Source organism: Fomitopsis serialis, assembly GCF_022376445.1.
Source record: "Fomitopsis serialis strain Sig1Antser10 chromosome Unknown B0H18scaffold_55, whole genome shotgun sequence".
Lineage (NCBI taxonomy): Eukaryota > Fungi > Basidiomycota > Agaricomycetes > Polyporales > Fomitopsidaceae > Fomitopsis > Fomitopsis serialis.
The window spans coordinates 69,736-89,267 of NW_025955015.1; the positions used below are offsets into that span (position 1 = coordinate 69,736).

General features: G+C 55.4%; 7 protein-coding genes across 7 annotated transcripts; 4 read left to right on the forward strand and 3 right to left on the reverse strand.

Annotated features, from left to right (window-relative positions):
* Window positions 1-1,477: 1,477 nt before the first annotated feature.
* On the reverse strand, window positions 1,478-2,515 carry B0H18DRAFT_1018446 (uncharacterized protein). The gene is made up of 4 exons (XM_048029374.1): window positions 2,363-2,515; window positions 2,092-2,305; window positions 1,779-2,041; window positions 1,478-1,720 (listed from the first exon to the last, which is right to left on the reverse strand). The coding sequence occupies exons 1-4, from the start codon at window positions 2,448-2,450 to the stop codon at window positions 1,704-1,706; spliced, it is 582 nt and encodes a 193-aa protein (XP_047891211.1). The 5' UTR covers window positions 2,451-2,515; the 3' UTR covers window positions 1,478-1,703.
* A 741-nt stretch (window positions 2,516-3,256) lies between these two features.
* On the forward strand, window positions 3,257-5,207 carry B0H18DRAFT_522127 (pseudouridine synthase). Its single transcript, XM_048038436.1, has 2 exons — window positions 3,257-3,361; window positions 3,417-5,207. Exon 2 carries the CDS (start codon window positions 3,509-3,511, stop codon window positions 5,126-5,128), a length of 1,620 nt encoding a protein of 539 aa, XP_047891212.1. The 5' UTR covers window positions 3,257-3,361; window positions 3,417-3,508; the 3' UTR covers window positions 5,129-5,207.
* A 737-nt stretch (window positions 5,208-5,944) lies between these two features.
* Window positions 5,945-7,355, forward strand: B0H18DRAFT_1018454 (sure-like protein). Its single transcript, XM_048029375.1, has 6 exons — window positions 5,945-6,158; window positions 6,224-6,359; window positions 6,418-6,445; window positions 6,502-6,596; window positions 6,652-6,688; window positions 6,742-7,355. Exons 1-6 carry the CDS (start codon window positions 6,009-6,011, stop codon window positions 7,223-7,225), a joined length of 930 nt encoding a protein of 309 aa, XP_047891213.1. The 5' UTR covers window positions 5,945-6,008; the 3' UTR covers window positions 7,226-7,355.
* Window positions 7,356-7,484: 129 nt separating this feature from the next.
* On the reverse strand, window positions 7,485-8,066 carry B0H18DRAFT_1018466 (uncharacterized protein). Its single transcript, XM_048029376.1, has 3 exons — window positions 7,743-8,066; window positions 7,560-7,678; window positions 7,485-7,507 (listed from the first exon to the last, which is right to left on the reverse strand). Exon 1 carries the CDS (start codon window positions 8,040-8,042, stop codon window positions 7,794-7,796), a length of 249 nt encoding a protein of 82 aa, XP_047891214.1. The 5' UTR covers window positions 8,043-8,066; the 3' UTR covers window positions 7,485-7,507; window positions 7,560-7,678; window positions 7,743-7,793.
* A 2,254-nt stretch (window positions 8,067-10,320) lies between these two features.
* B0H18DRAFT_1121020 (major facilitator superfamily domain-containing protein) lies at window positions 10,321-12,716 on the forward strand (the record flags this gene model as incomplete). The annotated part of the gene is made up of 14 exons (XM_048034256.1): window positions 10,321-10,489; window positions 10,550-10,569; window positions 10,625-10,635; window positions 10,691-10,751; window positions 10,804-10,821; window positions 10,872-11,130; window positions 11,181-11,190; window positions 11,248-11,574; window positions 11,647-11,783; window positions 11,847-11,918; window positions 11,971-12,002; window positions 12,062-12,132; window positions 12,184-12,197; window positions 12,253-12,716. 14 exons carry the CDS (start codon window positions 10,321-10,323, stop codon window positions 12,714-12,716), a joined length of 1,665 nt encoding a protein of 554 aa, XP_047891215.1.
* Window positions 12,717-13,171: 455 nt separating this feature from the next.
* B0H18DRAFT_1185380 (FAD/NAD-P-binding domain-containing protein) lies at window positions 13,172-15,130 on the reverse strand (the record flags this gene model as incomplete). The annotated part of the gene is made up of 6 exons (XM_048036010.1): window positions 14,955-15,130; window positions 14,061-14,894; window positions 13,873-13,991; window positions 13,685-13,814; window positions 13,289-13,626; window positions 13,172-13,262 (listed from the first exon to the last, which is right to left on the reverse strand). The coding sequence occupies exons 1-6, from the start codon at window positions 14,964-14,966 to the stop codon at window positions 13,172-13,174; spliced, it is 1,524 nt and encodes a 507-aa protein (XP_047891216.1). The 5' UTR covers window positions 14,967-15,130.
* Window positions 15,131-16,055: 925 nt separating this feature from the next.
* Window positions 16,056-18,240, forward strand: B0H18DRAFT_1018481 (uncharacterized protein). Its single transcript, XM_048029377.1, has 5 exons — window positions 16,056-16,298; window positions 16,484-17,205; window positions 17,261-17,472; window positions 17,535-17,913; window positions 17,993-18,240. Exons 1-5 carry the CDS (start codon window positions 16,199-16,201, stop codon window positions 18,110-18,112), a joined length of 1,533 nt encoding a protein of 510 aa, XP_047891217.1. The 5' UTR covers window positions 16,056-16,198; the 3' UTR covers window positions 18,113-18,240.
* The last annotated feature ends 1,292 nt before the right edge of the window (window positions 18,241-19,532 follow it).

Here is a 19,532-nt window from a genome sequence, read left to right on the forward strand (position 1 = left end):
TAGAACCAGCAAGTGAGTGCGCTAGGGAGCGAACGGTCAGCAAGCGAGCAAAAGGGCCGGCGAGAAGGCCGGCTGGCGAACGGGTGAGAGTCAAAGCAAGTGAGCAAGCAGGATGGGAAGGCGAGCGGGCGAGACTAGGCGAATGAGAGGGCAGATGAGTGAAAGGGAAGACGGGCGGACGGACGGGAGCAGATCAAAGATGGCCAGATGAGCGAGTACGACAAGCATATTGTTGGTTCAATATGCATCCTCGCGCCAACCTCGCGTGGGCACTGTTAAGGGATGAGTAGAAGGCACCTTTAACAAGGACGTACTCTGGACTTTCAAGCCCTTATTTCACCCGCCTTGCTTGCCCGCAATGCCCCTTCCATCGCGCTTTGTGTCACCCGCTGCTCTCGACTCCTTCCCTCGGTGCTGGTTATCGTATGAATCCGCATTTGGGCATGGGATGCGCGGGCGAGTTGCGTGTACATAGCAGAACTGCGAAGTGGAACTTCAGATGTGACTGCGCATGAGTTTTCACGTACATTGGTCGTAGGTATAACTGGTCCGTCAAGTGATTGTACAGTGCAGATGCGAACCAGAGAGGAGGGCCGAGTCGCAGAACGGAGAACGAAGTGAATTCGCAAGGTCTGAGCGAAATCTGTCACATGACTCCCCTCACGTCGCGCGTCTTCGCGCCGTCGACTCGGAGCGACTGCAGAGACTCAGAGACACTGTACATGTCTCTCTACGGTCCTTCGCTACAATTTGGCTACAATCACACTCCGATATGTATCGTTTGTATGCTGTGATCATGGTGACTGCCTCCATTCTACATCTGTCTGAGAGCATGTTTATGTGATGCCTCGATGTCATGGTGAGTGCATCACCATTTCTCGTCAATCGATTGATTACGCCGCGAGCAGATTATCCGTGTGCAGTAGGCTGCACAACATTGTGACTGGGCAACAATGGACATCGAGGAAGAATGTGCGGATAGCTTGTAAGACGACACACTCTTTCCGAGCACGGAAGAGACCACGCCCGGTAGTTCATGGACGACGCGAATGTGTTGCGTGCCAAATGTGCAACTGACGATGTTCGTCATGGAAGCCCCGCGGATCCATCGCCCATACACGCTTGCCCTGCTTTCCTGGCGCCGCTGCGATGCGATGTTGTGGCTGTCGTGGTCTGCGTCTGGCTGTGGCTATGGCGGTTTATTTTGTGCGTACTCTGATTCCTATGAATGCTGCTGTTTGACCTCGTTAGCGGGTGTCAGATGAACACGTCGTCGTCAGTATGTCTCCGTCCTATTGTACATGAGATAACCTGACCCTCAAAGCTGTTTCGTGTGCAGTCTCAATAGATTGAACAGAGTGGGATGGCCTATGGGCTCCATGGCCGCTGTTACTCTGCCTTACATGGCCATGGACATAATGCACGAGCCATACATACCATACGTGTTCAATCTGACCAGCTGCTCACAATAACTCCAACATCTCCTTGGTTCGCTTGTCACCATACGAGCGCTGTATCATTTCGTTTACGACAGTAGCAACTTTCTGGCGATATACAAAGCACTAAAACTAAAAGACTGCATGAGGACCTGCCGAGGAGAGCTTCCCATCCAATTGTGAGACGGTACCGAAACGCCGATTAGATGCAAGCGAGAACTGAATGAATGGCAGTCTGAGGACTCAGACCAGAATCCGAGGCAACGCTCAGCGACGAGGACGATCTACACAGATAACAGGAGGAATTGATGAGCTGTCATAATCTTTAGAACGACTTCTCACCTCCGAGTCGTATAGCGTCCAGTATATCCTCCAAGTCCTGTCTCTCGGAGCGCAGCTGTCCTAATTCACGACGTTGTGTCGACCGAAACCCCTCGGCCTCGCGGCGAACATCGCCTGCGGCCTCGAGTTGATGCATGAGACTGTCGATGATGCTGGTGTTTGATGCATGTTCGTTCTTCAAAGCATCATGCGCCCTTTTCAGCATCTGTACTCGATGATTCATGCTATCCAACTCGTGCTGCTTTTGCAGGAGCGAGGAATTCCTAGATCATAATCAGTATGTGGTTTATTGGCCCCAGTTCACCAAGCTTACTGCGCAACCTCGCCCACGATCCTAGCATCAGAGTCGTCGGCCTCGGTGGTCACGTATATCTGGTTGATCAAGGAAATCGGCCGAGAGGTACCACTTCGGACTGAAGCTGGAAGGTACGCGGCACGTCCCTCCAATGGCGCAGCGCAGGCAGGGCAGCCGGAATGTGGATTCTGAATTATGTACACGGCTATACAGTCATTGCAGAAGAGGTGTCCTGCAAGCGTGGCTCCGGATCACACGAGATGGAGTAATGTGAAGTATTTGGACTTACCACAACCCTTGCTGTACGTCGGCTTTGGGGCATCATTGTGCGCCTGGAACAGTTGGCCTTTGCAGATCTCACACAAGGGATGGTCCATGGCGTGGAGGGAAGGTAGAACAACGGCCGATGCTGAGTGAGGCTGCGACAAAGACTATGGCGAGTTGTAAGTGAGACCAAGCACATGGCAGGACGCCTGTTTCTCGCGACTCATTATTATCGGCGGTATTGGTACGCAAATCTTCTGATTCAGTTCCTATATCAGGGCAATACGTACGTCGAATCGTACGATATGATATGCGAACATTCGGCATGTGCTACCTCGAGACATACGCAGAACATGTAGAATGCTAGCCGCCCGAACATGTCGACTGATCGTCGCTTGTCACCCGCATGTCCGTCCTCAGAACATGAACCATGTTCAGTTTGTGGTCGTAGGCTGTCAGCGTTCCGAACAGGTAAAATGTCTGGTCTCCTGACATGCGCACGACATACCTGGTGTTTACAGTATGTCGTTAGAATGTCGCGGATACGAACATTACGGCCGTTCTTCGCATGTTCTGGAACAGATCACGCGAAGACCATGTTCTCTGTTAGTGCCATGCTCTGGCTCCGAACATGGCATGCTCACTCGTCGTGTCCGGGTCACGTTCAAAGGTGATGTTGTTGTCATGTTCTTCCCTCCGAACATTGCGGCGCCATGTCCTATGACACCGCCATGTCCTGAGTGATGACATCGTGGGAAAATGTATCATAACCCGTAGCATGTTCGTAGCATGTCCGCGCCACGACCTACGCGTCTTGCCCCCGGTGATTGTCAAGTACCGCGTACATACCCTGACCGAATTAGGAAGCTCAAGTCGTGTTACTGACTCGTGTAACTTTGATTTGACGCTCTAGCGCGCACTGACCTGCACTGACACGACAACGACAACGGCTGACTGGCAACTTGAAGCAACTCTGGCGCATGTATTAGGATCACTATCGTCGACACCGACAGCACTACAGACGGTACTGTAGCGAAATGTTTGCAACCTGGTCTCTCGAAACTCACTGCTCTAAGTAGTGCCATTAGATCACTGCAAACGAAATTTACATCGGAGTCTCACTCAACAGGAATCGAAGACCCTGCTTGAGTGAGTAGGCTCGTGTCACTGAATGCGATTGAGCTGGTTAAAGTGGCAGTGGCTCGACTTAATCGCGTCGCAAAGGTTCTTCAACGTCACGACGATGGCTCACTCTGCCGCCGCCTTCGAGGGATGGTCACGAGAAGATCTCATCTCCCGCATCGTTGAACTAGAGCAAATCAAGACTATCAAGCCGAGAGAACCGTTGTACAACGAGAAGAGCAATGACAAGACGTTCGACCCATCCGCTTACCCGCGACGCAAGATCGCCCTCAAGTTTACCTATCATGGCGCGCACTATTCGGGGCTAGAGCACCAGGGGCTTCCGACCCGCCTGCCCACTGTAGAGGGAGTGCTGTTCGATGCCTTGGTGCGTTGTCACCTCGTTGATCCTGCTGGCGGATTCCAGGGTTGTGGGTGGGATAGGTGTGGGAGGACAGACAAGGGAGTCAGTGCCGCCGCACAGGTCGTCAGTCTCTGGGTGAGGAGCGCACTCGGCGAGGTGAGGCGGCCTGATAAGACTTCACAAGATGCGACATCCATGCTACCAGAGGTTCCTCTGTCGTCGCCCGTCGACAGCTCTGCCAACGAAGACGGTCCGGGGCTGGAGGGAGATCTGGGGGCGATGGGCAACTGGGATGAGCCTCCGACCAACGCCGCACTCGAACAGTCGTCGGAAACCACGTCAGAGCTCCCATACGTTTTTCGAATCAACAGGGCCCTTCCGCCTACCATCCGCATACTCGCGTGGTCGCCTGTTTCAGATGACTTCTCCGCCCGCTTCAGCTGTCGGTGGCGACACTACAAGTACTTTTTCTCTACACGCGAACTCGACATCTCGGCCATGCAAGACGCGGCATCACGGTTGGTCGGAGAGCACGACTTCCGCAATCTCTGCAAGATCGACGCACCGAAGCAGCTGGTCTCATTCACCCGGCGCATCCTCTCAGCGAACGTCAACCCCGTTGAGGGCAACGCAGATCTTCACGTCCTCGATCTCGTCGGCAGCGCATTCCTCTACAACCAAGTCCGACATATCATGGCGGTACTCTTCCTTGTGGGCACCAGGCTCGAGCACCCGTCCATCGTTGACGCGCTCCTGAACACCGATCCGAGCACTCCCCAGCCTCCCTCACGAGAAGGCGAGCCACCGCCACCCATCGTCCCCGGAAAGCCGCACTACGAGATGGCGGATCCGCTGCCGCTCGTGCTCTGGGACACGGGCTACGACGAGAGTGCGTTGTCCTGGCGCGGCGAATACGAGGCTGCGACGGAGGTCGACTCACAAAAATACCTCGCGAACAACGTTTGCAACAACCTCCAGTCGCTGCTCGACCGCTCGGAGATCCATACTGCGCTTGACGCGCATTTCCTACGCGCTGCGGCTAAGCATCACAGTCCGCCTCCGCATTACTTCCCGATCGGCGGCAAGGGTTCGGAGCCCATCCGGAAAGACAGCATGCTAGCTGTGCCGCTAGGGGGAGGGACGTACAAGCGTGCTGCTGGTTATACGCCTCTCTTGGAGCGGGGGAGGAATGCCACTGCTGAGGAAATTAACACACGGTGGAGGGTGGGCAAGGGTGCCAGGAAGATGGAGCGCAAGTTCGCGGTAGTGGCATTGCAGGGGACAGAACGATTACCACATACGTGAACGCGCTCACCTGGCGCAACAGCAGCTTGCAATGAGCACAGCCAGCGGATTTTCTTGGGTAGCGTGGTGGGTAGCCACTCTTATGTTGCTTCGACGCAAATCAGGCAAGTCCTTCGCGACGAGCACTTCTATCGGACTTTCACTTCCAAGTTTAACGTTAACCCACAGTGGTTGATACGTCGACACAATGCCTTGTTTGGCTTGGTCGACAGCCTAGCTTGTACTGGTAATCGCCACGTACGAATGTCCACAGCCGGGCCCTGAGTACGCTATCACCGTGACTTCCGACGGATAAGCAATTGGTAACTTGCCAGTGAATGCTGGCACTGCGGAGCCCAGGCAATTTGTACCCGCTGTACGAGAATGAGGTCCTGACCTTGCATGAGCATCTTGTGACCATGGTTTACGTCTGCGGCGGCTCAGGAGGTTCTCAATCGAGGCAATGGCCTGCTGTACGTGTCTTCTGTGCCTTTATCTGAGCAGCATGCCCTGAATGGACGTCGTCGCAGCTGTCTCTCATTGGCAAGAAACGTACGGTGTTCCAGGTATCTTGACCAGAGATATGTGTAGTGTCCGCGGATGCACACGGTTGTCGCAGACCGGGAATACACCATATGCAAGTACGACAGGAACGTTCGCGATTCCGGGCAAGCCAAGCGCGCTAAGGACTGATATACTTATTCATAGCCAACTCTGATGCCGCGTGTGTTTTCTTCGGTCGTTTGATGAAGCCTCTGCGCTGCCGCTCGCCGACGCACGTTCGTCCATGTGAGTATGTATAATTACATCGTTGAGATTAGAGTAAGTCGTGCGAGGGGATCCTGGGTCCTCGTCCAATTTACTCGCTCGACTCACCTTCGGTCCCCGCGCCAAGAACGATATGCATAGCTTCGCCGCTCTCCGCGCTGCTGTCGCGTTCTCGTGCATATCGGTGTCTCTTGCCAGGAATATCCTGCTCACGAACGACGATGGATGGGCTGTCGCACAGATCCGCGCACAGTACCAGGAGTTGGCTCAGGCAGGATACGACGTGCGTCACAAAGTTTATCAATTGTTTGCGCCATTTCACTAACCTTTTGATTGTGTGTTCATCAGGTCGTCTTGTCAAGTAACGCAGAGAACATGTCAGGCACCGGGTCTACGACCGCCACACCCACCGTACTCACCGAGCCCTGCGAGTATGATACCTGCCCTGTTGGATCTCCAGCAGTGGGGTTCAATGCAAGTTATCGTGAGTCAATTGATATTATCGACTCGGAGGCGAAGTCAAAACCTCACTCCGCTCATAGCGCGTTTCAACTACGTCAATGCTTACCCGTCCGTATCGTTTTGTCCGACATCCTTACTAGGCCGCTCACATTTCCGTCGATTAGAGTGGATGCAGCCCGCTATGGCATCCAGACGCTCGCACCTAAGTTCTTTTGGGGCGCCAAGCCTGAGTTCACCGTAAGCGGTCCGAACATTGGCAGTACGTCTTCATGAATATGCGACTATTGAAAGCACTCTTTATGATTCTTTGGTAGATAATCTAGGGACTGTAGTCCTCATCTCTGGTACCGTGTACGTTTTCTCACTGCACGAATCAGGGTACTCTGCTCATTGGCCTGCTACAGCGGCGCTGCTTGCGAGTCTGCAAAGGAAGGGATCCCTGCTACCGCTTTCTCTGGGGGAACGGGCTCGCAAGTTTCGTACACCACCCTTGAGAGCGACCCAACGGCGTCCTCGACCGAGTCCTCTTGGATCTACGCGGCGCTCACGGTGCACTACACGGACACGATCCTCGGCTCCTTCCTCTTCCCGGTCCTTCCGCCCGGTATCATCGTGAACGTGAACTATGCGCCCATCGATGACTGCCCGAGTCCTTCGGACTACAAGTGGGTTTTCTCGCGGAACCTCGCCGATGCGGGAGCGACGGATATCTGGAGCTGCGGGAGCACGACGCTGCCAGCGGAGAGCGACGTGGTGGCTACATCTGGCTGCTACAATAGCGTCTCCGTGATCAATGCCACGACGAAGGCTGATGTTGGTGCGGACCTTCAATTTGAAGTTTATACGCGTCTGCTTGGGCTTCCTTTCAGCTGCCTGCCGAGCAGCTGAACCCTTCAGGAGCGTGCTGCTATCTTTTGTCATTGATCTACGTCCGTCGTGCTAATCAAAAATACACTTCGGTCCTGTGTGAAGCTGCGGTTGCTTCGCAAACATCGATTGGTCGTATATGCTGTTTGAGGTAGGTGTGCGCTTATTATATTCAAACTTAAAGCGATAGATTACATACCGAAAGTAGTGCCAGTTTGTCGCCGTCGAAACCAGAATAGGTAGCTTACCACGCTGACAGCTCGAGGAATGAGTACTGAGTTCGCCAGCTCTGTCCACGTACGTCCGTATTGCACTCAACATCTAGACATGCTGTTGAATCCAGCAAGACACTCACTCATCTTGCTCCTCCGTAGGGAATGTCGGATCTCTAGTGCTCAAACATAATAATAGCTTGTTCATTGGCACGAGGCAACTGACATCGATGCAGTGATTGAGGAAGGCGTATCAGCATGTCTTTCACAAGGCCATACGGCAAGTCAGTGCCTCAGAAGCGTATGAGTGACAGCCCAGTACGTACCGCGCTGTGCCTCGATTACAGCCCTGCATTGCACGACTAATGCTGGCAGGATCATCGAAGTTGTAATAGAATCATGATGTCAAGGTCGACATGGCGGGATGAAGACGGGGATAGCTTGAAGCAAGGTATTGAGCGTACCGGAGCGTAGGCATCCTCCAAGGCAGGTCTGGTCAATAAATCCCAGTGGGACGACGTGTACAGAAGATGTACGACTTCGACCCGACTGCTGGTGCTGCGCGCGCTCTGTGGGGCTAAGTCAAGGCGCAAAGCGAAAATGGTGAATAACCCGCAGAATATCATTCGTCCACCGTAACGGAACCCTACCTGGTCTCGACGTGCAGCGTGCTTCGAAGACGTCAATGGCGCTCTGCTAGCTAATAGACGATCTATTGTAAGTATATGATCCGGTCATAACTTCGAACTTCCAATTAATCGACAAGGCATCGAGACAGTCATGTGAAGAGCGATCATGGTACTTATTGGGAATTACTCGATTGAGAGTATACGTGTCTGTCAAGTGGTAGTGGTACCCGTTGGTACCCGCAAGAGCGGGTGGACATCTGCAGCGCGATTGTGCCTGCGACGTGGGGGCCGCCCTAGAAGCGCAGCCCAGGTTCACTGAAGGCATGACCCCGGGATACGGTCTGGAGCAATAACTAGCTGTGCGCTCATCAATGCGGATTTCGGAAGCATAACCATGAGGTGGAGGACGCCTACATAGGTTCGACACAAACCCCTCACGTGTGAGCGCCGTGTGGAGGGTCTTGGTATGAGACTCGGAGGACGCCAAGGGGGGACGCGGATATAACGCGTCTATGTACCCGGGGTGGAGATACCGTTCTGTAGATCAGCGTGCAGGAGAAGGTTCCGTCCAGTCAGCTGTGGGATAGTAGGTTGGTTCGGGCGTATCGAAAAGGCACGCGCAGACGATTTGACGAAACTACTTACTAGAGTGGCGCGCGAGTGAGTGAAGGACTAGGGCTGGATTGATGTCAACGGAATGTAGGGCAGTGGTCCTGTCAGGTAGTCCTGAGGTACGCGACGACACTTGCATTGCCAGTATGTTCCACGATACAGAGCAAAATGTATTATCCAGAGTAATAATACACAGGCGGCGTCATCTTGAGCATCATGATTATCGGCCAACAGATTCGGGCGTCGGGCGAGGCGGGATTTGCCTTTTCGAGACATCCTGAGAACACATCAGGTGACAGGCCCGTATCTTCGCCGCAACGTTGACCTTTGCAGTGCTGCGTAATTCAATGCCTGGACTTACTCAAGAATATCGCTCTGTTCTGCTTGACCTTGATCTATGCAGTTTCAAGTTCACGGATGCTTGTGTGACGTTGCGGAACATCCCGGGGCCCGCAAACCGCTGCTTTCAATGGAACGTTGTCCTCGTGGCTCGTCCGCTGCTTACACTGACCTGACAGTGGCTTCGACGAAGGAACACGATCGTCTTGGCGTAGCGCTTCCTGCGTGGCAGCGGCTCCGACAGGCCCTGCATCATGTCATCGTACCAGCAGATCGTACCCACGGGTCTGGATGCTTTTCCGCGACCGAGACCGGCTTAAGCGCTTGTATGTATACATACAGTATGATGTGCGTCTGCATGCAACGGCCTCCGCTCTTTTTCCGCAAGCTCTGCACAGCTGACTCCAGATGCCCGTGAAGCTGGGGTTCTAGTGCTCTTCTTCAGTAGCGGACCCTTTGGTGGCGAGGAGAGACGTATGACAGTGATCGTATTTTGAAGCGCGGGCGCGCGACGGCCGATGTGCTGTAAGCAGAAGCTCCTGATTAGATGGCAAGCCGTTATCTGATAACAAATCCTCTATCAGATATGCCGCAAATAGACGATCGAACCCTTTCCCCGTATGTTGTTCGCTGGTCGGATATCCTCCAAATGTCCCTCCCTGTGCCGTTCTCAGTTGGCCGAAATGTTTTCGGTCCCCAAGTTTTGGAGCCTCGTCCGGACAATGATGTCTGGAATTGCGCTCGCCTCATGGCCTGGCTTTGCTGGTACAGGGCCATTCGTCGATCGCGAGCTGGTGTGAGTAACTCCATAATTCGGATCGGAGGGGGTGTTATGTTCGGACATTACGATCTGGTCTGGCGTGCCACAGGGATATCCGGGGGTCCCGGTTCCAGCTGGCGCTTCCGCCTTTATTTCCGATGAGAGGTGAGGAGACACCTTCTGTTTGCAGTCGTGGTGTTTCTTATATCTTGCTTAGGATTAGCGGTTATTCGGGAACGACACTGGAGCAGCGTGCCGATTGGTGTCGGGCCCACTGTCCGTGCTATTCTTAGGACATGATCGGGTTGGGGTGCGGTCATGCCACGCTGAAACGCTCGTTCGCTTTGCGGCCAGCCTGCTTCGGCCTCATCCACCCTTCCGCCATTACAGCCGCCGCCCTGGACGTCTATCCATTTGTCAAAGAAGATTCAATCGCACCTGGGGCCGAGTGGGTATCTGATAAGATGGATGGGCGCGCCCACTTCGTTTCCGTGCCCCCATCCCCTCCCTTCTTAGTTACTCCCTCTACTCCGCTGAGCAACCATCCCCTCCCTGGTTATTGACATGGTATATCCCCCACTCGATGCACATGACTCGCTCAAGGAGAAACTACCCGAGGCGCGGGACAGCGTCAAGTCGCTTTCATTTTCATCTGCTAAGAGCGTTCCACCAAGGCGCCGACTACCCATAACATGGCAGGTTGTCATCGGTATCCTGACCTGCTTGTGTACTTGTACGTGCTTGTTCTTCTCCTCATGCCTCATGTTGTGACGCTTGAAGCGGTGTTCTGTAGTTGGAAACCACTGGTCCAATGTGAGCGCCCCGCATCATATCTTGTCGCGTTTACTTCATTGCGTATAAAACACAGGGCTTGATTGTGTGAGTATTCGTCCATCCCAATGTGTTGGTCGACGAACCGACATGTCCCCGGCAGTGCTCTGAAGACCACCATCATCAAGGAGACGCACATTAACAATTCCCAGTTCGCCACCCTAGTACGTGCTACACGATACCATGCTACTTCTGGAGCTCACGACTGCGAACCAGGTCGCCATAACTAACCTTGTCAGTAGGCTTTTGACGGCTTTGTACCTCTCGCTCACGCAACGAAGTAGATCAATACGTTCCTATGCATTGGATTCGGATTCTGTATCGACAAGTGGGGAGGAGCACCGCTCTCGGTAATCTTCGCCGGGTTTCACCTCGGAGGCTCCTTTGTTATGGCAGGCGCGGCCACCAACAATCTGAACAGCTACCCGCTGCTGATTCTCGGGAAAGTCATCGCTGCCATCGGTGACGGGTCCATTGACAACGCCCAGCACCGAATATTCTCGACGTATTTCGCTCCAGGCAGGGGCTTTGCGTTTTCAATAGGTAGGCTTGACGGCGTTGTGTCCGTACTTCTGCTGAGTCATGGTGTCTAGGTGCCATCTGGTAGCTTGCATTTACCGCATTCGTTACGCACAAACGCCTGACGTGGTTCCCATCTAGGGGTATCGCCAACCTTGCCCAGTTTACGGGTCAATCCACAGCCAACATCATCACAGCTCACTTCGGGTCGTATTCTTACGCCCTCTGGATAAGCACCGGTATCGCGGGCTTTTCCTTCGTCTGCGCCGCGGCCGTCGTTGTGCTCGACCGCTACCTACGGGCACACTACGACATCACCGACCAAACCAACGGTAAGCCCCACAAGGGCCACCTCCGGCGACGCTTCAACCCTCGGTCCATACGCAACCTCCCCCTCACCTTCTGGATCGTCGTCGCCTTCGCTGTCTTCGAGAACGCGGGGGTGCAGGCGTTCGTGTCCATCTCGACGTATGTCATGTGACCGCGTGCTTGCCTATCGTGCTCGTTGACGCTGGCTGTCACTTTCGCACCGATTCTTAGGCAATTTGCGCAACAACGACTGAAGAAGGGCGCGGTCATTGGCGGATGGGTGTCGAGCTTCTATCTCCTCCTGCCCGCGTGTTTGACGCCGTTCCTGGGGATCTACATTGACTGCTTCGGGCAGCGGATCGGCTTCCGTGAGTGTCGATGTCGTCGACGGTGGGACCGCATGATTGACGTGTCTGGTCTGGCTCTGGCAGTGTTCGTTTCGGGATTGACATTCATGGTGTCGATGCTTCTGCTGAGGTTCTCGCAAACTGTGCCTACTTTCAGTGAGTGCTGCTCGCAGGGAGATGTATATTCCGGTCTGATTAGCGTATTTAGTCGCTGCGTATGTCTTCTACGCATTATCACAGGTCAGTACCAATTTTGGAATTTTGGTGGGGACGTGATCGACTGATGGCGTATGCTCAAGGCCGTCACACCAGCACCCCAAGTCGAGATCGTCCGAACCATTATCCCAGATCCTCAAGACTACGCCACAGGGTACGTAGCCCATATACGCCGTCATTACGGGAGCTGATCGATTTGAACTAGATTTGCGATCAAAAGTGAGCCTGCGCGTCTTCGCTGACTCGCACAGAAGAGCTAAAGCACTCTCGGCAGAATCCGTCGTTCAGGCCTCCATTGTGATTATCACGACCGCTGCCGGGAAACTGCAAGACGACACATCCGACAATTCCCTGGAGCCTGGCGTGTCCCTCTGGCTTGCCTACGCCTTCATCTCCGTCGCCATCTCCGGCGGTCTCCTCCTCGTTTCCTACTTCAAACCCTCGCTTCTCCCTGCTGCGCGCCTCTCGCAGATCAACCCGCGGGCCGTTCCCGACGAGGTCGACCGCTTAGCGCAGCGCGCGGGCATCACTGTGTCGAAGGAGCGCTTGGACGACGGCATGACGGAGAACAAGGAGAAGGAGAAGAAGCTGAAGGCGCCGGAGCCCGAGTATATGTGGGTGAGGTGGGCGAGCATGGTGGTAGGTGTGGTGATCATCGTGATCGGATGGGTCATCTTTGGGCTGGGAGTGTCGTGGGGCGTGCATGGTAGTGTCATCGCGGGTACGGTAGGAGACTGAGGCATAGACTGGGACGGTATGTACGAGTACAAGGAGGAGTATACGGATCTTTACGAATCTTCTGAACTGGAGACGTTTGTTGTGGACTTTGCACGGCGGCGACCGTTGACATACATATACTTCCGATTTTCGGACAACGACGGATGATGTCCAGGAAAGTGATGCATGTATTTGGCCTGTGTGCGTCAGCGTAGATCACCCTCGAAGCTGGTACACACCTCTGGATCAGAAAGTGTACTTGACATGATCAGCTCAGCCGCCTGACCGGTGTGAAAACAAGAGTTGAGTGGTAAAGGTACATACTATCTTTCCTGCTTGGCATTTAAACCGTACAAACCGTGAAGCAACAACAACAAGTATGCGCTACAACGTTACCTAGCTGCCCCATGCTGGGATATAACCCTTTTTATCATGGCAAAATACACGTCCATGGCCACGCACTCCCAGCTGGCCCGCTAAATTTCCTTGATGCCGACGTCTCGCCACCATCGTTCCGCATCCCCGATGGCGTCGTACCCAAAGTGCGTCGCGACCTTCTGCCTCTCGCTCTCGGCGAGTTTCCTCTCCTTCACGCCCTCCCGCCCGCGCTCTTCGATTCCGCGTCCGTCGCGCTGATCTCGGCGCTCCCCGCGACCACCTCGCCCGCGCTCTCCGGGCCCTTCTCCTTCTCGCCCGAAAAGACGTTCCATATGCCCGTGTCGCGCTGCTCCTGCTCCGGGCCGTCCGGCATGTGTACGTAGTGCTGGTTCAGCCGGCTTTCGTTCTGCATTGCGGTTGCGCGGGGGAGGCGGAGGTCCTCGTATGCTTTGAGGAACTTGGGGAGTTGGCTGACGGAGGTGATGTGTGACAGGAGGGTTCCGATGATAGCAGCGTCTTCCATAGCCATGGCGGCACCTTGGGCGCGGTAAGGCTAGCGACCGTGAATAAGTCCCGGAGAAGGAGAAAGAGATTTGACACGGGAGACGCACAAGCATGGGATGGCACGCATCACCGAGAAGCGTGAGCTTTCCGGCCGGATGCATCCATGTCTTGAGCGGCTGGCGGTCGAGCAGCCGCCACTCGAGCGTACTCTCGATGAGTCCGAGCAACTTCTGTACTCTGCGTCACGTGGTCTGGGTAGGTGTATTCGAGGATCGAGGCGAAGGCGAAGACACACCTCGGCTCGAAGTCCGTATAGCCCGCTCTCATAAGCTCCGCGCTGCCCTCTGCGGTCCATGACTCCACTGAACCTTTGTCAGGGTGAGCCAGGACGATGTTGTATAATTCGCACGCGCGCTGGGATGTGCCGCTTCAGCCGCTCGGCAGCCAGAGGGGGACGGACGAGAGAAGCGTTCGTCTACTCACCACGTTGTACGCGACGATGTGCCTGTGCGGCCCCATCCACGAAGTCACTTCCGGGTTCTCCACGAACGACTTCAGATCCGGATCTTTCAGCAGCAATTCGGTGGGTATCAGGGCTCGGTACGCGGCATCGCCCGTCGGTGTGGCAGGTATTTTTTGGCCCACGACTGCCTGCTGGAGCGTACTGTGCACACCGTCTGCGCCGATCACCAGATCTCCGTGCAACACCTCCCCGGACTCCAGCGTCAAGCTCGGCGCCTCCGGGTCCACACTCACCACCCTGCAGTTCAGCCTCAGTGCTACGCGGGGCGCGACCCGTTCATAGAGGAGACGATGGAGGTCCGCGCGGTGGACATTGTAGTACGGCAGCTCCGGCGTGGTGATGCCCTCCCCATTGAGTGGCGTCACGCCGATGACCTTGCCATTGCTGTAACGTCGCGTGACGAACCGTGCGGGCTTGACCGCGACCTTCGCGAGCGCATCACCGATGCCCCAGCGTACGAGGAGGCGGGTGACATTCGGCGAGACCTGGATGCCCGCGCCAACATCGCCAATGGTCGCTGCGGCCTCGACCATGGTGACTTTGTGGCCGGCGTCGGTCAGCGCGCATGCGGCTGAGAGCCCGCCGAGGCCGCAGCCGACGATGAGGATGTCAAGCGGCGCCTTCGCCGTCGGGGGTTGGGGGACGGACATGGTGAGGATTGTCAGATAAGGGCAGACGGCGGGATTGTATCGGACGAGTGTGTCCCCATATACGACGGCCCCCATCACGCTGTGTTCCCAGGCTGTGTCCCGGGGGAAGTGTTCAGCCTGTTCAGCGCCGGAAGGGTATAAGGCCTGATGAACAGCGCGCGAGTGGTGAGTCCGACAACACCACGAGTGGGCGAGCAAACGTACCGTGCAATGCATGGCGTCGCGCTGAGTCCTCCCATGGGGTCAGTTCGGTGAGCGGCACCGGGACTAGATGAGTCCAGGCAAAACAAGATACACCATCTGCGTGCGCTGGGCGAGCGACACACCTGGCGAACACGTACCAGTCGGTACATTGGATGAGCATGGTGGATGAGCATCAGTTGCAGGAGACGGTGCATCCATGATGCACCCGCCGTCGCTGCCCTGCTTCCCCGGCAATCATATCGTAGATCGTCATGATCGGCGCTTCCGCGGTCGTCGACTCCGAGGCCCGCTCCTTTGGTATGTACCTTGCGGCGGTTCCTAGTTCGACACTCATTTCACTCGGAGACCACATCATACCGTGCCCCGCATTCGTCGTGCGCTGAGCCTGATGCACTTACACGTCCGTCGTCAAGAGCCTGAGCGCCCGCGCGAGCGTTTGCCGATACTTATGCTCTCGATCACTGACTTTGGCTCCGCTTGGGTACCATCGTTGAAGATTGAGACAGAAGGGCACACTTATTCAGCATTATAATTTACGCGTTCACGCTAACAACAGACGATCTTGCAGTGCATCACTTGAATTGATGATCTTGGACACAAGATAGCCGCTTTGGGTTGCAATTCGGGGCAGTTCTGAGCCGACTCAGACGGCTCACTGAACGCCTGCTCCAGGTCGTCGCTGACTTGAGAAAAGAAGAAATAGCTTTTGTACGAATTTTCACAGAATCTGCTTATGTTCTTTACATGGTGAGGTGCCCAGACAAATTCAGAGTCCGAGTCGCAGCTGCACTCTTGAGGCCTTGAGGGTCGAAGCCCAGGCCGTGGCGGTCGGGCTTGTCACGGACCACGGTCACATTCCTGCGCGAAAACACAGTACTGGTGTGCATGCTCCTTCTGATTCAAGAGTTCGTGCTCTGAAATTCAAAGACCTGCACCAAATCAGTTTCTACTAGTATCCAGTCAATCGTGGTGCATACGTAAGCCAAGGCGGGACCCTAACCCTGTGGTGGGTGCTCTGCGCCATGGGCGGGGCGCGCCCTGCCCATGACGCGGCATGGCGGGGAGGATGACGTCGCGAGGCTCCTCAGCTGTCAGAGCGAGGCTTCTTGCGTTTGTTCGACCTGGTATGGCGGGAGGCCTTATAAACCATGTCTGCTGTCCCTCGGTCCCCACATTCTTTCTCCCGTCTCACGACCTGCCACGCGAACTAACGACCTCTTATCCTCACCACTACGAACGCAATAATGAAGCTTTCTCCGAGTCTTGTTCTCCTCGCTATGACCCTGGGCTCCCAGGCGTCGCTATGGGGCTCATCGTCGTCGTCATCAACAGCGAAGTCACCAGGTGAGTGTCGATGCCTTGTTCGCGGGTTGGACGCGTCAGAGTCAATTCTGGCGATCGCGGCCGCCCAGGTCACAGATGTGGCAAAGGATGCAAGGGCACGTCATAGAATGTCTGGGTACCTACGTGTCCACGCGAACAAGACCAAATGAGTCGAAGGCTCGCGTCCGCTGACCACGGCATCACAGCATACACCAACTGGGCACCCTCAGAGCTGATCGCATGGCTCGACTCACGCAACGTACCCATCCCCACCACCACTCCCGGACCGTCCGTCAACGAGCTCAGGTCCCTTGTGTCCTCCAACTGGGAGGGGGCCACGCACACCGCCGCGGCATGGGGCGCCGCCCAGACGGGCTGGGCAGCCGACCAAGCTGGCCAGGCGCAAGCCAGTTTCTGGGACTACTACGGTCACTTGAAGCAGGACACCTTCGACACATGGGACGAGTCTCGCCTTCGCGAATTCCTCCTCGAGCAGGGCGTCGTCGAGCCCTCAGGTACCCGGGAACAACTCGCTCTTCTAGCCAAGCAAAAGTGGGGGCAGGCTTCGTCGAGCGCGTCCGCCTATAGCAACAGCGCGTCTTCTCTCGCGAGCCTAGCTAGCCAGAGCGCGTCCAGCGCGAGTGTGCGGGCCAGCTCGGCGGTGTACGGCGGCAAGAAGTACCAGGCAAGCCAGAGCGTGAGCAGCGCCGTCACCTCGGCCTCCGCACAGGTTGAGCAGGCGCTCGATGACACCAAAGATTATGTCTACTCAACCTGGGACGACAATGCGCTGCGGGCGTACCTCGAGAGTAAGGGCGTGATCGAGACAAAGCAGCAGGCTACCCGTAACCAGCTGTTGCAATGGATGCGCGACACGTACGTAACCGCTGCGAACCCCATCTGGGAGGCGTGGAGCGACTCGTATATCGTGAGTGGCCTTCTCCTAGCAAGTATTGTTGGCTGTATGCTGACGGAGCTCGCAGCACCAATGGCTACTCAAGCATAACATCGTCAAGTCGGGCGCGCAGAAGAAGCGGGAAGAGTACTTGGCGTTGATGCAGAAGTACTATTATGGTTCGCAGGAAACCGCGTGGTCGAGCTGGAACGACTCGCAGATGAAGGAGTGGCTCGTCGAGCACGGCGTAGTCAAGGGCGACGCACAGGTCAAGAGGGAAAAGCTCGAGAAGTTGCTTGCGTGAGTAGTCTTCGCCACACATTTCGGGGAACTTGAGCTGATTAGCTTGCTGGCCGCTGCAGCGACAACTACGCGCACGCGCAAGACACGCTCTGGGGTGCATGGAGCGAATCGGACATGCGCGCGTGGCTGATCGAGCGCGGCTACATCCGGAGCGACGCGCAGAAGACGCGGGACGAGCTGGTGAAGCTGATGCACGACAAGTACACGGAGTACAACTCACGGGCGGCGCCGTACCTCGTGTGGCCCGACGCGCGGCTGCGCGCGTACCTGCGCGAGCACGGACTGTCGGAGGAGGCGGTGCCGACGAACCGGCCGGGCCTGCTCCAGGAGGTGAGGATCCGGTACGTGCAGGCGGAGACCCGCGCTGAGAGGGTCTTGGGGAAGGTGAAGGGCGCGCTGTATGATGCGACGGAGGCGGCGGAGGAGCAGATTGGGAGGGTGAGTGGTTCGAAGTTGCCCTTGGTACGGCTTTCGGTGCGAAGCCGTCGTGCTGACCATGTGCGTCGTCATTCTGTAGGTGATTGAGAAGTTGACGGGCGGCGCGGAGAGCGCGAGGGAGCATGTCGGTGTGGGCGTTGAGACGGGCGGTGAAAAGGTGAAGACGGCGGGGCAGAAGATGCAGAAGTCGGAGCTGTGAATGCGCTGAACTGTCCTCTCCATCACCCAGCTGTAGAATGCACGCGTTCTTCTGCATGAATACTGTAGTGTAACCCTCCAGGGATTAGTATATATTGTATTTGTAGAATGGAAATTTTGGAAACGTACGTGTTGGTGAATCCGCTCAATGATGCGATGGGATTGAGACGATGTCGCTTTCCTGCACGTAGTAAGTATGTTCTGGACCTTCATGCATAGCCAGGTGTATGTGTCGTGTACGTGGTGCCGACGTGCTATGGCACGCTGGCGATGCAATAGAATTCTCAACTCATTTCAGGACCCTGGTGTGTGAACGTCAGTTAACGCCCTGCTGCGCACGCGGGATGCAGTGTTTAGCGAGTATCGCATTGAATGTCAGGGTTTGAACCGGAGTTCGAGAGAACATGCGGAGCGTTGACCGTTGAGAGCGTCAGAAACGTTGACGGGGAAGTATTCGAGTTAGCCGACGAGGACTAGCGAATGGGGATAGCATTACCTGAGAGACGCTCCAGAACGCTCGGCGAGTAGAGATGTAAGCCCGGGGCTCGGTGAGGCGATGTAATCAATCAGGTGGGGTTGGAGATGTGTACGAATATGAGGCCGAGTACAAAGGGCTGTGGCCCGGATCTCAGGCTGCGTTGACAGGCATTTGAACGTGTCAGCCTGCGTTTGACTAGGACGTAAGTGGGAATGCATGGCTGTTGGTGAATGATTGTTAGCGGCAAGATAGTGGTGAGACGATCATATCTGGTGGCCTGTAGCTATAGGGTGTTTGTGAGGAAGGAGTGTGAGGACGTCCTGAGTCGGGTACTGCACTATGCCTTTCCGGAGGAGACATTCAGCTTGGAGAGGGTACAGACGCGCCGCAAGCTGGGCTTTCTTTGACAGCGCATTCACGGTACTACGGAACGACACGACTGGAAGAGATATAAAACCCGTTGTTAGGACAGCATCGACACGTACCTTCGCTAACGCACCGCGCGAGCGATCTGGAGTTTGCGACTTGATCATGTCTTTGGTCCGTCTGGCGCGAGAGGGCGTCGGTGCTCCTTGACTCTTCAATAAAGGAGGGTACTGAGTGCTTGACCTGAAGTCGATCTCGCCTCGGAATTCTCATACCTGGCGATAGTACTAGTGGACTATGCTGATGTGTGCTGGTGGACGCGAATCAGGGTGTCAATGCGGTCTCAGCCTGAGTGCAGGGTCTCGTCTATGTCAGTAACGTTTAAATTATAGCTCTAGCCTACCAGTATAGGCTCTATGCTTTGTGGTGTGGTACTCAATCTGCTCGGAGCACTGTGATGAAGACACAGCTGTCACAGCGGACAAACCGGCTTGCTCGGAGTCGTTACATTGTAACTTACGCCGTAAGAGCGTGTATATTATTTAGGTTATCGGAAATAGCATATGTTAGGCAGCGG

What these genes read in the sequence shown, in the direction of transcription:
- B0H18DRAFT_1018466 (XM_048029376.1), bottom strand. Translation starts at nt 8,042, where the DNA reads ATGATATTCTGCGGGTTATTCACCATTTTCGCTTTGCGCCTTGACTTA.
- B0H18DRAFT_522127 (XM_048038436.1), top strand. Translation starts at nt 3,509, where the DNA reads ATGCGATTGAGCTGGTTAAAGTGGCAGTGGCTCGACTTAATCGCGTCG.
- B0H18DRAFT_1018481 (XM_048029377.1), top strand. Translation starts at nt 16,199, where the DNA reads ATGAAGCTTTCTCCGAGTCTTGTTCTCCTCGCTATGACCCTGGGCTCC. An exon ending in ATCAACAGCGAAGTCACCAG is followed by an intron (nt 16,299 to 16,483) that starts GTGAGTGTCGAT and finishes ACGGCATCACAG; the next exon opens with CATACACCAACTGGGCACCC. An exon ending in AAGCTCGAGAAGTTGCTTGC is followed by an intron (nt 17,473 to 17,534) that starts GTGAGTAGTCTT and finishes TGGCCGCTGCAG; the next exon opens with CGACAACTACGCGCACGCGC.
- B0H18DRAFT_1018454 (XM_048029375.1), top strand. Translation starts at nt 6,009, where the DNA reads ATGCATAGCTTCGCCGCTCTCCGCGCTGCTGTCGCGTTCTCGTGCATA. An exon ending in TGGCTCAGGCAGGATACGAC is followed by an intron (nt 6,159 to 6,223) that starts GTGCGTCACAAA and finishes TGTGTTCATCAG; the next exon opens with GTCGTCTTGTCAAGTAACGC. An exon ending in AAGCGGTCCGAACATTGGCA is followed by an intron (nt 6,597 to 6,651) that starts GTACGTCTTCAT and finishes ATTCTTTGGTAG; the next exon opens with ATAATCTAGGGACTGTAGTC.
- B0H18DRAFT_1018446 (XM_048029374.1), bottom strand. Translation starts at nt 2,450, where the DNA reads ATGGACCATCCCTTGTGTGAGATCTGCAAAGGCCAACTGTTCCAGGCG. An exon ending in GACGTACAGCAAGGGTTGTG is followed by an intron (nt 2,306 to 2,362) that starts GTAAGTCCAAAT and finishes CCACGCTTGCAG; the next exon opens with GACACCTCTTCTGCAATGAC. An exon ending in ATCGTGGGCGAGGTTGCGCA is followed by an intron (nt 2,042 to 2,091) that starts GTAAGCTTGGTG and finishes ATTATGATCTAG; the next exon opens with GAATTCCTCGCTCCTGCAAA.